The 14,926-nt window shown below is 40.5% G+C and overlaps 1 protein-coding gene across 2 annotated transcripts; it reads right to left on the reverse strand.

Annotated features, from left to right (window-relative positions):
- Positions 1 to 14: 14 nt before the first annotated feature.
- On the reverse strand, positions 15 to 14,685 carry LOC103474074 (MAM domain-containing protein 2). Of its 2 annotated transcripts, none has more exons than XM_008424798.3 (15): positions 14,505 to 14,685; positions 14,311 to 14,421; positions 9,322 to 9,608; positions 8,032 to 8,116; positions 7,144 to 7,275; positions 6,020 to 6,297; positions 5,355 to 5,448; positions 5,096 to 5,242; positions 3,803 to 3,922; positions 3,575 to 3,717; positions 3,074 to 3,155; positions 2,368 to 2,526; positions 2,039 to 2,292; positions 405 to 489; positions 15 to 332 (listed from the first exon to the last, which is right to left on the reverse strand). In XM_008424798.3, the coding sequence occupies exons 1-15, from the start codon at positions 14,563 to 14,565 to the stop codon at positions 286 to 288; spliced, it is 2,085 nt and encodes a 694-aa protein (XP_008423020.2). In that variant the 5' UTR covers positions 14,566 to 14,685; the 3' UTR covers positions 15 to 285. The 2 variants fall into 2 exon arrangements, with proteins under 2 accessions (XP_008423020.2, XP_008423019.2); XM_008424797.3 differs by having other exon boundaries at positions 3,059 to 3,155.
- Between the last annotated feature and the right edge of the window lie 241 nt (positions 14,686 to 14,926).

The raw sequence follows: 14,926 nt of genomic DNA on the forward strand, positions 1-14,926 counted from the left end.
GTGACAACAAACAATCTCATTTAACGACATTCTTGGGTTTATTAAAGCGATGAGCATTAATCTAATGCATATAAGTGTGAAGGAAAACACCGTCTGACACCCTGTGGTGCATCAGTGCAGAGAGAAAGCCTGATATATCTGACATGTTGCCCCATTCAAAACTGAGTTTCTTTAATCCACATGTTCCGTCTGACATGTAGGAGTCAACAACGCTTCGGGTTGTCTACTGTGCAAAAATAAAGAGTGAGGAAAGTGGAGGGTTCATGCATCCTACTGCAGATATTTCTACTCGATCTCGTTGGAGCTTCCCACGGCGACAGCGACCTCCGTCTCTGCAGGGAAACACGGAGGAGTCAGGAATGTAATCTCAGATTATCTGATGTAATTCAGAGGGAGAGGGTCACCTGGGCAAGGGCCGCTGTCCAACATGATGTCATCGATGGCGATGTCACTCCTGACTGAAGAACCGCGGGTCGCTTCAAAAACGATCTGGAAAAAAACACAAATCTTTTCTGGACAACTAAAAATCATTAAAAAAATACTTTTAATCCAACTTTAAAATAATACAGGCTGAGATAATTTAAATATGTCTTAGATAAAATAATCTTATTTTGCTTAATTAAATGAACACTGCTAAAGCTAATTTTCACTAAGCTACAAAATATTAAACTAAAAAAATAAAGAGGCGAAAATGGAATCGAATACACTAAAAAAGTAAGCTAAGCAGTGATTATTTAAATAAAATAAGCTTTGATACTAGTTTAATACACTAATTATAATTAATTAAGCCATGCTAACATAATTTATATTGACCAAACCTAAAAATAGCTCAAGAAAGTACAACAAAAACATAAATCAATCTAAATTTAACTAATTTAAAATAAAATAAACTAAGCCAAGTTCAATCAAGACTTTTGAAAATGATTTGAAATAAAAACTAAATACCCTAAACTAATTTAAGGCAAGTTTTACTGGGTTGTGGTAATGTTAGCCTCAAGCTAAAATATGCTAAATCCGCTAAGATTTTTTAAATGTAACTAAATCAAATGAAAAATGTTGGATATGCTAAGTCAAGAGATGTGCTAAGATTAACCAGAGTAATGTTTGCTAAAAAAAAATTAAATAAAATAAGTCAAGAAACTGTGAGCTAAGTTGAACCTAACTATGCTAACAGAATTCAAATGAAAACTAAGGAAGTTTAACTTGTAAACTAAATTAAGTTAAACTTTGCTATGCTAACAGAATTTGAATGGGGATGAACTAAAGAAGCTAAATTTAACTGAAACAAGGCATGTCATGCTAAGAAAAATGAAGTTAAGATTATCCAAGAAAAGCTACAATCTGCTAAAATAATACAGCTAGCCTTATTTAAATGAGAACGGCTAAGCTAAGCCAAGAAAGTTAATGGCTAAGCTAAGTCAACAAGCTAATTAATTTCAGTTAAGATAAAATAAGAAATTAAATTAAGACAAGCTTTTTAAACACAATAAGCTAATATAAACTGGAACTAGGACAAGTTAGACTGAAGTAAACTAAAAGCTATGCTAGGACACATTAGCTTAAGCTAACATGTTTGGATAGAAAGTCAAGTTTGGGACGATTCATGACTTTTCCAGATTTTTGTAAAGCAGATTTTCTTTTCACTTGTCCTCTTTCTTTTTCCAACTGCTTGACGATTTAAGCCTGTGGATGAAACACGGATCCATTTACGGCTGATGTTTGGCTTCACTTCCATGTTTACAGGAGAAGTGATGGTGGATAAATGGGAGTAAGAATCTAAAATTATCTCCTTATCTGGGTTAATGTCATGGCAGCAGCTCAAATGTTGTCATCATTGTTTTCAAGTTTCACCATTTTTCATTCTGCTTGTTTGGATTCTTCAACTGAAGAGAGAAAAAATGACTGCAGGCCAAAATGTTTCCACTAATTCAACCTGAAAACTTCAACAAATACATGATGTTTATTTGCTTCTACATAGATATAAATAATATTTATTTAATTTTATACGACTCAATAACAGGATTTATCTCTGTCTCACCTGATGGTGACTCTGGCTCTGGTATTCCACTTGGGCTCTCAGCCAGGCGATGCTTTGCTCGCCGCTCCGTTGCCATAGCAACACTTCCTCCCCGTCCTTGTCGGCGAGCACCCGGAGCTTCCCGGTTCCCGACCCGTACATGTGGTAGAAGAACCGGAGACACTGTGGGCCCCGGGTCCCCCGGACAGGACGGGACCGCAGCCGCGCGCTCTGACCCGGCAGCATGGGCGACGCCTCGATGTACATGTAGTACCCTGTCGCAGGCAGAGGGGGGCGCCGTCTGGGGGATGCCGCCACAGGAAACAGGAAGTGATGGGCGGTGACCTCACCGAGTCCTGTGGTGTGGTCCCCTCTGGGGCCCGTGTAGGAGGTGGGAGTGGGGCCCCTCCTCTGGTGCCAGGCGGCAGCGTCCCTGTGTTTGTCCTGGGAATAACCGCAGAGTCCGGCCTCGAAGTCACAGTGTCCAGGCAGCGGAGCGGACAGGAAGCCTGAGGCAGGAGAAACCACAGGGTTGGTTCGACCGCGAGAAAGAATGTAAGAGCTGCTGCTAGAGAATAAAACAACTGATACCTGGAAAAAGAAACAATTTAACTTAAAAATGTATAATAAATAAACGTGTTTAAAAAAATACTTTTTACTCCAATAAAAGAAATATATTTATTTAAAGGTACCAAATAAAAAAAGTATTAAAAAAGAAACTACTTGAAAAAAAAATCTGTTATAATTTGATAAAATAAAAATTAACTGTTTACCTGAAAAAGATGAATAAAAAAAGTTAAAGAAAACAAAAACAAGACAAATAAAAATTTATTAAAAAAGAAACTGCATGAAAAAAAATAAAAGTAAAAAAATAAATGATAAATGTTTACCTGAAACAAAAGTAACTATTTGCCTGAAAACAACCCAAGTTAAGAAAACAAATTAAACTATAAACATTTTAAAAATCAGTATTTGAATTTTAAAATAAACATGTAAATGTTTCCTTAAAGCCGCTGCAGTTTGTTAATCAGACGTTGTTACCGGCCGTCAGCTCACAGTCTCCCAGGCTCAGGCCGACGTCGTCCAGCGCCACGGAGCCGCAGTCCCAGAAACTCCTGCAGGTGCTGACGAACGCCATCTGAAGAGGGCAAACAGGAAGTGAGGCGCTTCTGCCTCTGGCTGCTGACCAATCAGTACTCAGCTCCATGTCAGTGAGCTTTTAGCTTCTCTGGTCCATCTGTGTGGTTTTCAGGTAAAATTGGCTTTGATTTATTTATAAAAGGATGAAAACTTTGGAAATTATACTTTTCCAAACTTCCATTCTTCTGTATTTCTCCAGGAATTCTGTCCATTTTTTCCATTTGTTTTATTTTTTCTCACTTTTATTGTTTTCCCAACTTTAATCCAAAGTTCCTGTGTATTTTTTCTCTCATGTTATTATTTCCTTTCATCCTGTTCATTCCTCTGAACCAGTCAGGACTCGTTTTCTCGTGGTTTTTCCGTCTCTCTCTCTTTATTATTCTTCCACATGCGGTTCTCCTCTCGTCTTCCACTGACCTTGGCCGGCTGCGACGTCTGGAAGGTCACGTCCGCAGAGATCCAGATCCCCCTGGACTTCTCCGCCTGGGTCCAGATCTTCTCCTGCCGGCCTCCCTGCTGCAGCAGGTAAACCACCAGCGCCTGCTCCGTCTGGTTGAAACCTGCCACACGTTTAATCAGAAAAACCCAGGATTCCTGCAAACCGTTCACACAGAGAGAGAGACTTCACGGCCGGAGTCGGATCACCTCTCAGAGAGAAGAAGAACCTGAGGCAGAACCTGGTGTTCCCCGGCAGCGTGGGGCTGATCACCCTGCTAACGTAGCCGGAGCGCGGGCCCAGCCGGGAGTGAGCCAACAGGAAGGATCCTGGTGGGAGAAGACGGGATTTATGTCCCTGTGAACGTCTGTTTTCAACTACGGAACGCCGGGATTTCATAAGAACTGCTGGATTTTAGCTAAGCTAAGAAAGAATCTGTTTCTGTTCCTCTTTGACAAAACTCCTTTAGGCTGAAGGGAAAAAGTCAGGAAGTGAAGTGAAAACGACCTACAGAGCTGGGAAAACTTCTGCTAATTCACCAATAGTGAAGCTAATTTTTAGCTTAGCATTTTTGCTAAATTTTTTATTTTTTTATTTTTTGTAAATTTTCAGTTGAATAAAGTTTTGGTTATTGACTGGTAAGAATTCTTCAATATTCATGCTCTTATTTTGAAGTGGGTGGGGAGTTGCATTTCCTTTGTCCACTAAATACCATGTTATGTTGCATTAGTATTAGCTTTCACTAAATAACATGTTAATATAGCACTTTAGCATTAGCTTTCACTAAATAACATGTTAATCTAGCACTTTAGCATTAGCTTTCACTAAATAACATGTTAATATAGCACTTTAGCATTAGCTTTCACTAAATAACATGTTAATCTAGCACTTTAGCATTAGCTTTCACTAAATAACATGTTAATATAGCACTTTAGCATTAGCTTTCACTAAATAACATGTTAATATAGCACTTTAGCATTAGCTTTCACTAAATAACATGTTAATATAGCACTTTAGCATTAGCTTTCACTAAATAACATGTTAATATAACACTTTAGCATTAGCTTTCACTAAATAACATGTTAATATAGCACTTTAGCATTAGCTTTCACTAAATAACATGTTAATATAGCACTTTAGCATTAGCTTTCACTAAATAGCATGTTAATATAACACTTTAGCATTAGCTTTCACTAAATAACATGTTAATATAGCACTTTAGCATTAGCTTTCACTAAATAACATGTTAATATAGCACTTTAGCATTAGCTTTCACTAAATAACATGTTAATATAGCACTTTAGCATTAGCTTTCACTGAATAACATGTTAATATAGCATTTTAGCATTAGCGGAACTAATATTTCTGATTAGTTAAAGTTGCCCACCACTTAATTTTTTATTCAATTTCAATTTAATGAACATATTTTTCACCATCCATGTGCTAAATCTCAAAGGTTTGGTCCAATATCTCATTAAGTCGTGTTTGCCGTTTTCCCTCACCTGCCCCTGTGGTGTGGTCTCCATTCCTGAATATGTTGGGTTTCACTGACACCCTCCTCCATGACGACGCGACGCTCCGGTCCTGGGTGTAGAGGCAGAGACCAGATTCAAAATCACAGTTGGCGACGGACGGATCGAAGGTTGGCTCTGTGGAAGTAACGCCAGGGATCAGCATGTTGGCAGGAATCATTTCTGCGGATCTCCCGGGTTTTTGTTGGCTTGTTGGGATTCATGATGAAGACAGAAGTCCACAGCTCACCTGTGTCTTTGTTACAAAACTCTGGAGAAAAGGAAATGTCGTCCAGAGCAACATGTCCGCCTCTCGGGCTGTTAAAGCCCACTTCAAAAACCACCTGTGGACAAACAGAAATCATAAATGAAGCTGCATGGCAGCTCTGCCACAAATCTGGAGAATATTGCATGTTTCCTGTGTGCAGCTTTCACGTATTCATTGCAACCAGAGCAGAAGGAAATGTGGGTTTACTGTAATAAAAAAAGAGGAGAGTGAGACATCCTCTCTCTGCTCCTCAGTCCGGTCAGAACAGTGGACAGAACCAGAGACTCTCCACGGACAGAGCAGTTTTATCTCTGCTTTGTGTGCCAGGATGAGAATCGGCTCCAGTCGTTTGGGTTTGGCATCATTCTGGAAGAGTTCAGGCGTCTTGTGCAGGATGTGTTGGTGCAGAACCACAGAGTCCAATCTGCAGCCTGACATGGCATCAAACTAACAAATGTGAAGCAGGAACGTCTTTCTGTCAAACTATCAATGGACTGTGCTGGGAGACCCAAACTGCCCCGCGGTCCAGTGGGTTGTTGGTCAGTACGGAACCGTATGCAAACTGTTTGGACTCGTACTGAGCCCAAACGCCTGACCTGGTGTCACAGCAGTGCATGCATCAGTTAAAGCTGCTCTGGTTTCCTGACCTGCACTGGGTATGGAGCCTTCAGGTCCACCTGCACAGGTGTCCACTCTCCTGGGGGGCTGATGGAGTCGACCCGGTTGTCCGGCTCGGCTCTCCACAGCTCCTGGTACTGGCCCAGGCGGTCCCGGGTGAAGACGGTGAACATGTTCCCTCTCTCCTCGCTTCGCTGGTACTGAAAGCTCAGGCAGCCGGACATCGGCGCCGTCGCCATGGGAGACACCAGCGTGGCGACCTCTTTGAAGGTCTTGGCGTAGCTGGAGTCGACGTACATGAAGTGACCTGAGGAAGAGGAGCAGACCTGGAGGAAGATTCCTCTGAACCACGCAGCGGTTAGCTAAATGACTGTAATCCAGTCAGACGCTGCAGATTACAGGTTTCCAGCTGAGAATCTGCTGGTTTGTTTCAGTCTAAATATAAGGTGTGAAAAATGCTGAGTCATGATTTCTGTTCAGACACACAGAGCTGCTGACAGAGAGCAGCAGATAAACGGCTTCATTGATTTATTTCAGCAGGTTGTTTGGGTGTCAATTGATTAAGGTGATGATTAATCATTTAATCAATATTGCTGATTATCCATCAGTTTAGTCTAATTAGCCTTAATCAAAGACTAATTGAGTAGCCTTTGATTAATTGATTAATCAGTTAATCGACGCCCTCAACCGTTTTTACACCTTATTAGAAATATACGTATATAAAAATACAAGTAAACAAATAATTTAATTTTTTTTTAATTACGAAATAAACATGTTTGGCCTGAAAAACAATAATATAGCTAAATTATTTGTAGCAAAAAAAAATTAAAAAAAACTTCTAACATGAAAAATGTATATCTTTCTGCTTCATCTGGTTGATCTGTTGATTATTATTTGGATTAATTGATTAATAATTGGATAGAATTTGAAGCTAAAACTGGATGATTTGATAAGTTTTGGGTAAAATATAAACAAAGAAGTTTATTTTATCTTAAATGTAAATACATTTATAAAATCTTTGCTGCTTTGATTTATTGTTCTTTCTGCAGATGGTCTCTTCTAGAGACTGTTAACGATTAATCGATTACTAAGTTAGTTGATGATTATTTGATTAATCACGATTAATCGTTTGCAGCTGGACTCTCCGCCTCACCTGTCCTGTTGTGGTAGGTGTGATCGTCCGGCAGGCCGTTGTGGACCAGCTGGACGCCGCCGACGTACCAGTTCACGTTCACGTTCCACTGGTTGTTGTAGCCGCACAGGTGAGGCTCCTCAAAGTCGCACTCTGGAGACAGAAGAACCGAAATCAACCTGCAGTTTGGACAGAAACTAAACCAAAACCATCTGGTGTCAACAACGACGTGAAGCTACAGCCTAGAGGATCTGGTTAAAGCAACGTTTAGAGATTAAATATAAAAAATGACTGTAACTCAGTGAACACGTAATTTATTTCACCTGCTTATTTCTGTTAATTGTCATAAGATAAATGCAGTTTATTAAATATAAAACAGTTTCTAGTTTGTCTAATGTGGTCGTATTACTGCCAACAATTCATAGTGAAATCAGAAGCTTCTTCATTTTTAAATTCACAACTTTCTGAGTTTTTTTACAGTAAATTTTTTACTTTTCACACTCAAATATTTTTTCTAGATTTCTGAGATTGATCTGAAAATTTCTGACATTTTTTCTACCAAATTTTCAGCTTTAAAGGTTTTTCTAGAAAACGTGTGAACTTAATCACAAACTTATCCATATTTTCTAGCAAATCTTTGACTTATTAAACTAGGAACTTTCCAAGTTTCCTACATTTCTGGAATTAATATCAAAATTTCAAGGTTTTTTGGCAGCAATGTACTCCCTTTTTTTCTATTTACAAAGCTGTAAAAACAAGGGTTGGCCCTGTTGCTTCTTTTGTTTTGCTTTATTTTGTTTTCTTAGTGCTGGAGCTGCAGAACCGAGCAGCAGCTGTTGTCCATCAGGATGTTGTTTGTCTTCTGATGTGAGCAGAGATGTGAACAGCAGAAGAAGAGCAGTGACCCACCCAGGCAGTATCCGGGGGTGATGTGGATCTCAAAGATGGACACGCTGCTCCCTGCGCTCGCTCCAGCCCGACCTTGGATCACAATCTGCTCACAACGGGACGGGAACACCCAGAGAAGTGACAGCAGCAGGTTTAACGTAAATTAGCACTAATTGAAAACATGCATGCAGAGTTTCTTTGACAGAGAGCGGCGTTAGAAAGCCGAGGCGGCGCAGGACTCTGCCGGTGTGTTTATGTGATGAGGGGCCCACACATGGCGGAGGCCTGGCACCTCATCATCGTGGTCCCGGTCCAGTCCGCCAAGCTCTGCCTCGCTCACAGCGTAAACACCAGCTCTGTGTTTACGATAAAAGCTCTGCGCATCGGACTAATTTTAGACAGGCGTGGGGAACCGGGCTGCAGGAGGTTCTGCTGCAGCAGCAGAGAGTTCTGACTGTAATCATCAATAACGGTCCAATAACCACTGAGAACAATAATCAATAAGGTGGAAATTAACATTAAAACAACAAGTGATTGGGTTTTATGAGGGATTGATGGATGTTTAGTTGGATGTTTTGATGTAAGGTTGGATGTTTTGTTGTCTGTATGGTTGGATGTACGGTTGGATGATTGGATGTGCGGTTGGATGGTTGGATGAGCAGTTGGATGTACGGTTGGAAATGGATGGATGTTTTGTTGTACGGTTGGATGTAGGGTTGGATGTACGGTTGGATGGTTGGATGTAGGGTTGGATGGTTGGATGAGCAGTTGGATGTACGGTTGGAAATGGATGGATGTTTTGTTGTACGGTTGGATGTACGGTTGGATGGTTGGATGTAGGGTTGGATGGTTGGATGAGCAGTTGGATGTACGGTTGGAAATGGATGGATGTTTTGTTGTACGGTTGGATGTACGGTTGGATGGTTGGATGTAGGGTTGGATGGTTGGATGAGCAGTTGGATGTACGGTTGGAAATGGATGGATGTTTTGTTGTACGGTTGGATGTACGGTTGGATGGTTGGATGTAGGGTTGGATGGTTGGATGTACGGTTGAATGGTTGGATGTACGGTTGAATGGTTGGATGTACGGTTGGATGGTTGGATGAGCAGTTGGATGTACGGTTGGATGATTGGATGTACAGTTGAATGGTTGGATGTACGGTTGGATGAGCGGTTGGATGTACGGTTGGATGGTTGGATGTGCGGTTGGATGTTTTGTTGTACGGTTGGATGAGCGGTTGGATGTTTTGTTGTACGGTTGGATGTTTTGTTGTACGGTTGGATGAGCGGTTGGATGGGCCCCCTCCTCACCCTGAACGGCTCGGTGGCGTTGTGCAGGTCCACGCTGGCGATGACCCAGCTGTCTGATGGCGTCCTGCTGCTCCACAGCGGCGTGTCGAAGCTCCGCCCCTCGCTGCGCCGCAGAACCTCCATGTGACCCGACTCGGCGATCTGGTACACCAGCCGCACGCAGCTCCACTCGTCGTGCTCCAGGGACGGGCTCAGCAGGATTCCCGTCACTTCTCTCTTTGGTTCGATACCAGAACCTGAGCTGCCCTCCACGTCGTCACTCGCGGTTTCCACGGCAACAAAATGTCCTAAACAAAACAGAATAGACAGGATATTTATATAAAACTATTATCTAAAGCAATATTTTCCACTTTTCAATTCAATGTGAACAGAAGTTTACATTTCCAGACACTGACAACAGTCAGTGATTACTTCTGCTAATATGCTAATAGCAAAGCCAATTGTTTGCTAAGCATTTTTGCTAACTTCGAGAATGTTTAGCACACTTATCAACCCTTAATCACATTTCTTTAAATAAATTCTAAATTGCTAATTTTTCATAAATTTCCACTGAATAAAGTTCAACATCTGTGTTGAACTTTTAGTTATAAACTGTTAAGAATTCTTCAAGTAGCTAGCAGTTTATATTCATGCTCTTATTTTGAAGTGAGGAGATTATTTATTCAGCAGTTCAGTTTCCTGCTCATAACTACAGGCTGTAGTTTAAAATCTGCTGATGCCCTGTGTGCTTACTGACCACCTTACCGTGGTTAGCTAGGCTAAACAAAATTAGCAACAGAGTTAGCAATACTACAACTATGAAACCATTACAAAGAATCAAACCGTACAGGAAAGAGTGCAATAGCAAATTTAATCCGCTTGAGGATGTACTGTGTTGTAACACATGTTGTGTCAGAGGTGACTGAATTTAGCGCTTTAGCATTAGCTTCAGCTAAATACCATGTTGGTATAGCACTTTATATATGTATATGGTATAGCATTAGCGAAACTAATATTTCTGATTACTGCATTCAAGCCTTCTCCCAGTGCTAACTGGAAACAACCAATCCACCCATTGCTAATAGCTCTATGCTATGCCACAGCTAGCATAGCTTGTTGTGAATGCTAAGGCTAGTTAGTATGGCCACCAATGATGAAAAATATACATTATTCTGTACTACCAGCACATTTGGCAATGAGTACATGAATTTGATTGGCAGCCCTAAGACCCGCCTTCTGGCTCTGATTGGTTGTTTCTGGTGGGGAGCGATGCTTTTCTTCAGTAGTTCAAGGTGGAGGTGTAGGAGATCAATCTTCACCTCATATTCTGTATCAAAGTTACATACTGCAGCTTTAAAAGCGACATAATTTCCAGAACTTCCTCCAACTCCAACACTCCGGTGTGCATTCCAAGCTCCGACATCTTATCCAAAACAAATGCAGCATCCGTCCCTCAGCGCCCAGTTACATAGAATACGGAAATATGGACTATATAGCTAATTTCAGTCAAAAAGGAGAACGGATTTCCCCTTGGGAAAAACCCCAACAAACTAAATGCTGTTTATATTAGAGGCTCTGAAACAATATACAGAAGTGAGTATGATAATCCAGATCAGGATTTAAAACCCAGAGTCATAAGTCTCTGACTCAGTTCAGCATGAATCCTCCTTCGTGACCCCTGTGAGCCTCAGGGCATTTGAGCTCTCAGTGGTCTGTCATTTATTATTTGGCCCTGTGGAATGCTCTGCAGCCTGCAGCTCTGCAGAACGAGAGGAAAACACCCAAGAATCGAGACTCAGAGCAGCCACTCAATAGGAAACTCATTTCATTGGCGTTTGTCAATAAATATCAACTAACCGCATCCAGTCAACAGTAGTCAGCATGGCTTTGCTCGTGATGTTTGGTGTAAAAAGAGCATAAACAAAAGCAGAAGAAAGGAGAAGAAATCGACAATTAAAGGCCACTGAGGTTTTACAACAAGCCTGAGGACATAGCAACCAGGATGGAAACAGTTGGAGGAAAGGCGACTGAGTCATGAGTCATGCTGCCACAGCGGGGCAGTTTTTAGTCAACTTCAACCAATGATGATGGATGGAAACACAGAAAAGCTTACAGACGTTTTTCCAGCGCTGTCTGGTTTACTGGTGATGCAATGATGATTACAGAATATCTATTTTAGCACTTAAAAATTTCTGAAAAGTAGTTATTTAATATATTAAGCTTAAAAAAAAGCTAAAACAAGTTATGGTCACGTTACAAAGCTAAGCCCAGAGCAACAGAGTTTACTTAAGTTAACAGTTACAATGTAAGCAAATGTAAAATACAAACGTTTTCACATTAATTAGTACAGCAGACGCTAAAACATTAGCATTCTGTGGTTAGCTGCTAGCATGACTGGTTGCTAGCTTGTACCAATGCTTCAAATGTTTCATTTGTAGTAAAAACTCAGAAATCACGATTTCCGAAAGAAAAGAAAATTAACTGCACTGCCTGCAGGAAGTCGTAGAGTTTTTCAAACTCTATTAATATAAAATGCTTTTCAAACATCGACTTGAGGATCCAATATGGCCGCTCCTCTCAGAAGCGGTAGCAAGCTGTGGTGAAAACATGTTCATTTCAGAGTTCATCTAAATACATTTTCTAGAAAAATTAAAACATGGAAATTTCAAAAACTAGAAAAGTTCAGAAATAAATCTCAAAATTTCAGAGTTTTTTGCTATAATATTTTCCATTTTTTGAAAGGCAGAAAATGTCTCTTTTTTTTTAATTCCAAGATTAAGTTGTGGTGGAAATTTACTCTTCTTTTATTTCTATCTACAAGGGCACTGATACACTGTTATAATTTAGTCTTGTATATTATATGTAGCTTATGTTTTTCTCTGGATTTTTCCCTCAGGCAAACATTTGAGCTAGGTAGCTAGCAAGTGAATATTAAGCATGTTCACTAGCTAGCAAGCTTTTTAGCATCACAGGAAAGTGCACATTTATGGCCAGTTGGTGTTTGTTTTTGCTACCGGCTTACTTCTGTTGCCAACCCGTACGTGTCCAGGTGTATTTGGTGTAAAAGAAATAAAAATAAACTTGGCACTACAGCGGTTAAAGCAGTTTCAAACAGCAGGATTCCCCAACCACCATATGTATTTATGGTTTTCCTGCCTTAATGTTCAGATATGGTGAGGTTAAAAGAAACGGCAACCTTTGCTTATCTTGAAACGTCATGAATAAAGTGACCTGAAGTGTGGCCTTGAAGTAGGCCACACTCCATGTCAATTAACTTGACACAGTCCAGCTGTTTGCGCTAGCTCCAGGCGTTCATGCAGCCGTCTTCCTAACGCTGAGCGCGAATTTTGTTTTTCAGCACAGAAACATGAATGCACAACAAATGACAGAGTAATCACTGTAATCACATGATCTGAGCTCCATTCATCAGGCTGTGAGCTACACAAATAAACGCTGACATAACTTCGATATGGGGATGCACTGAGCTCATTCATATGAGCTGCACTACAAACCCGAGGGGAAGCCAAAATGTGCCGTTTCTCTCTCTCTCTCCAGATGTTCACTGATGCTGCAGTCAATGCAGACCAGATGGACCTTTTCCTACAGAGGGCTTTAGTGCTTCAGCCAAGAAATCAGCAGCAGTAACAGCATCTTGAAGTTACATTCTGCATCCTTAAAGCTGCGGAATGTGACTTTTATTTTTTTTTAAAAAGACATATAAAAAAATGAGCTAGATAATCAGAAGAAAATTTGAGCTCCTCTTCCTTTTTGGTTTTTGTGTGTAATAGTAGCCATCTGTAACTGCCATGACAGTTGCTATGGAGTTGCTATGACAACGGAAAATAAGCCACCATCTTAAAACTATCTCTCGCCTCTTATCTGATTTATGAACAATATAAGCACATTACAACTATTACTTGATTACAATTTTTGACTACTCTGTGGTTGCCTACCAAGATGGCGGTTCAGGATCAGTTAGACTTGTAGTTACTATGTACTTTCTAATTACAATATTTGAACTAAATTATGACAATTATTATTACTAAGAAAGTTATAACATCGTCTTGGAAAATATGCCATCTTATAACAAGTGTTATTTTAATTAATGTAAATAAATATGTTACACTTTGTTGATGTATGTTTTAATAAACTGGAAGTATTTCTTCAGCGCATGTAGCTAGAAGCTACCAGATGCAGCTAGCACAGCATGTCATGAATGCTAAGGCTAGTTAGCATAGCCGTAGATTAATGTAGATAAACAGTTTTTCTGTAATGTTAAGTTCTTTGTTCTGATTGGTTGTTTTTGGTCGGTTCATTTCGGTAATAGGAGGAGGAAATGAAGGAGATTAATCTTTATTATATAAATATACTTTCACAACATAGTGACAGTATTAACAAATGTGGGGAAAAAACATATCTTCCATACCAACATATCTGATGGTACGGAACAAAGTGTATAATCTTTGGTCTACTTTATGACACTTATTATTCATTAGAAGAATTATAATTTCATTTAAAAAATAGACACAGTTACTTATTTTGCTCTCTGCTATGATGGAGCTAGCATAGCCTGTCATAAATGCTAACGGCATTTAGCATAGCCACCGTTGACGGTGAGAAAACGTTAAGTTTGTTCTTATTGTTTTTTTTGTTTTGTTTTTTTCTAGGAGGAGAGCGATCTTTGTTATATATTATAATTTCACAACACAGTGACAGTCTCAACAAATGTGGGAAAAACACATTTTAGCACATTAATGGTAGGGATTATGCCTCCAGAACAGATCCTGTAGGCTTCAGCTAGCATAGCGGAAAAACTGTTTATCTGGTAAGTTGCTCTGATTGGTTGCTTTTGGTCGCGAGCAGCTCGGGGAGGAGGTGGAGGAAATCGATATTTATGATGTAAAACTGTCACAACATGGTGACAATCTTAAATAATGTGTAAAACAAACATGTCCTTCTGGTTATAGTTACACACAGTAGCTTTAAAGATGCAGTAGGGAATGAAAGTACCGTCTCTGTGCAGAGTCCAGCTGGTAAAGTCCGCGTCTGACGTGTATCCGCAGGTGTTGGACTCAAAGTTACAGGAACCTGGCAGCAGCCGGCTGTGGGCCCGAGCTGCGGCTTGGAGACGGAGAGAAACAGACGGAACGGTAAGTATGAATCATCGGCAAGTGTCGTTATTCTGCAGCTTCATGAGCGCTTACCGACAAAAGCCAGGAGGTAGATTTGGAGCATCGCTGCTTTCTTTCTGAGGAAAAACGACATCGCTCTGTGGTGAAGTCCAGAACATAAAAGAAGCAAAGAAAGTTTTTTTTTTTGTTGCTTTTTTTTTCCCCCCAGAAAAAGTGTTTGCAGGGTTTGTCTGAGTGTCTCTCCAGCTCAGAGACTGGCAGCACACTGCGAGGAGGAGGAGGAGGAGGAGGAGGAGGAGGAGGGAGCCAGAGGTCGGAGAGGAAGAGTGGGAGGAGAGAAGAAGGTGAGTGATGAGCTGAAAACAGCATAAAACTTTAGATGGAGAGCAAACAAAACGTGATGAAAACACTGATAGTCACTTTATCAAAACCAGCTGGCACCATTCAGCTCTGCACTGCAAAAACACAACATCTCACCAAAAGCTTTGGTCTCG

The sequence above is a fragment of the Poecilia reticulata genome, chromosome 12 (assembly GCF_904066995.2).
Source record: "Poecilia reticulata chromosome 12, P_reticulata-male-v2, whole genome shotgun sequence".
Taxonomy (NCBI): Eukaryota; Metazoa; Chordata; class Actinopteri; order Cyprinodontiformes; family Poeciliidae; genus Poecilia; species Poecilia reticulata.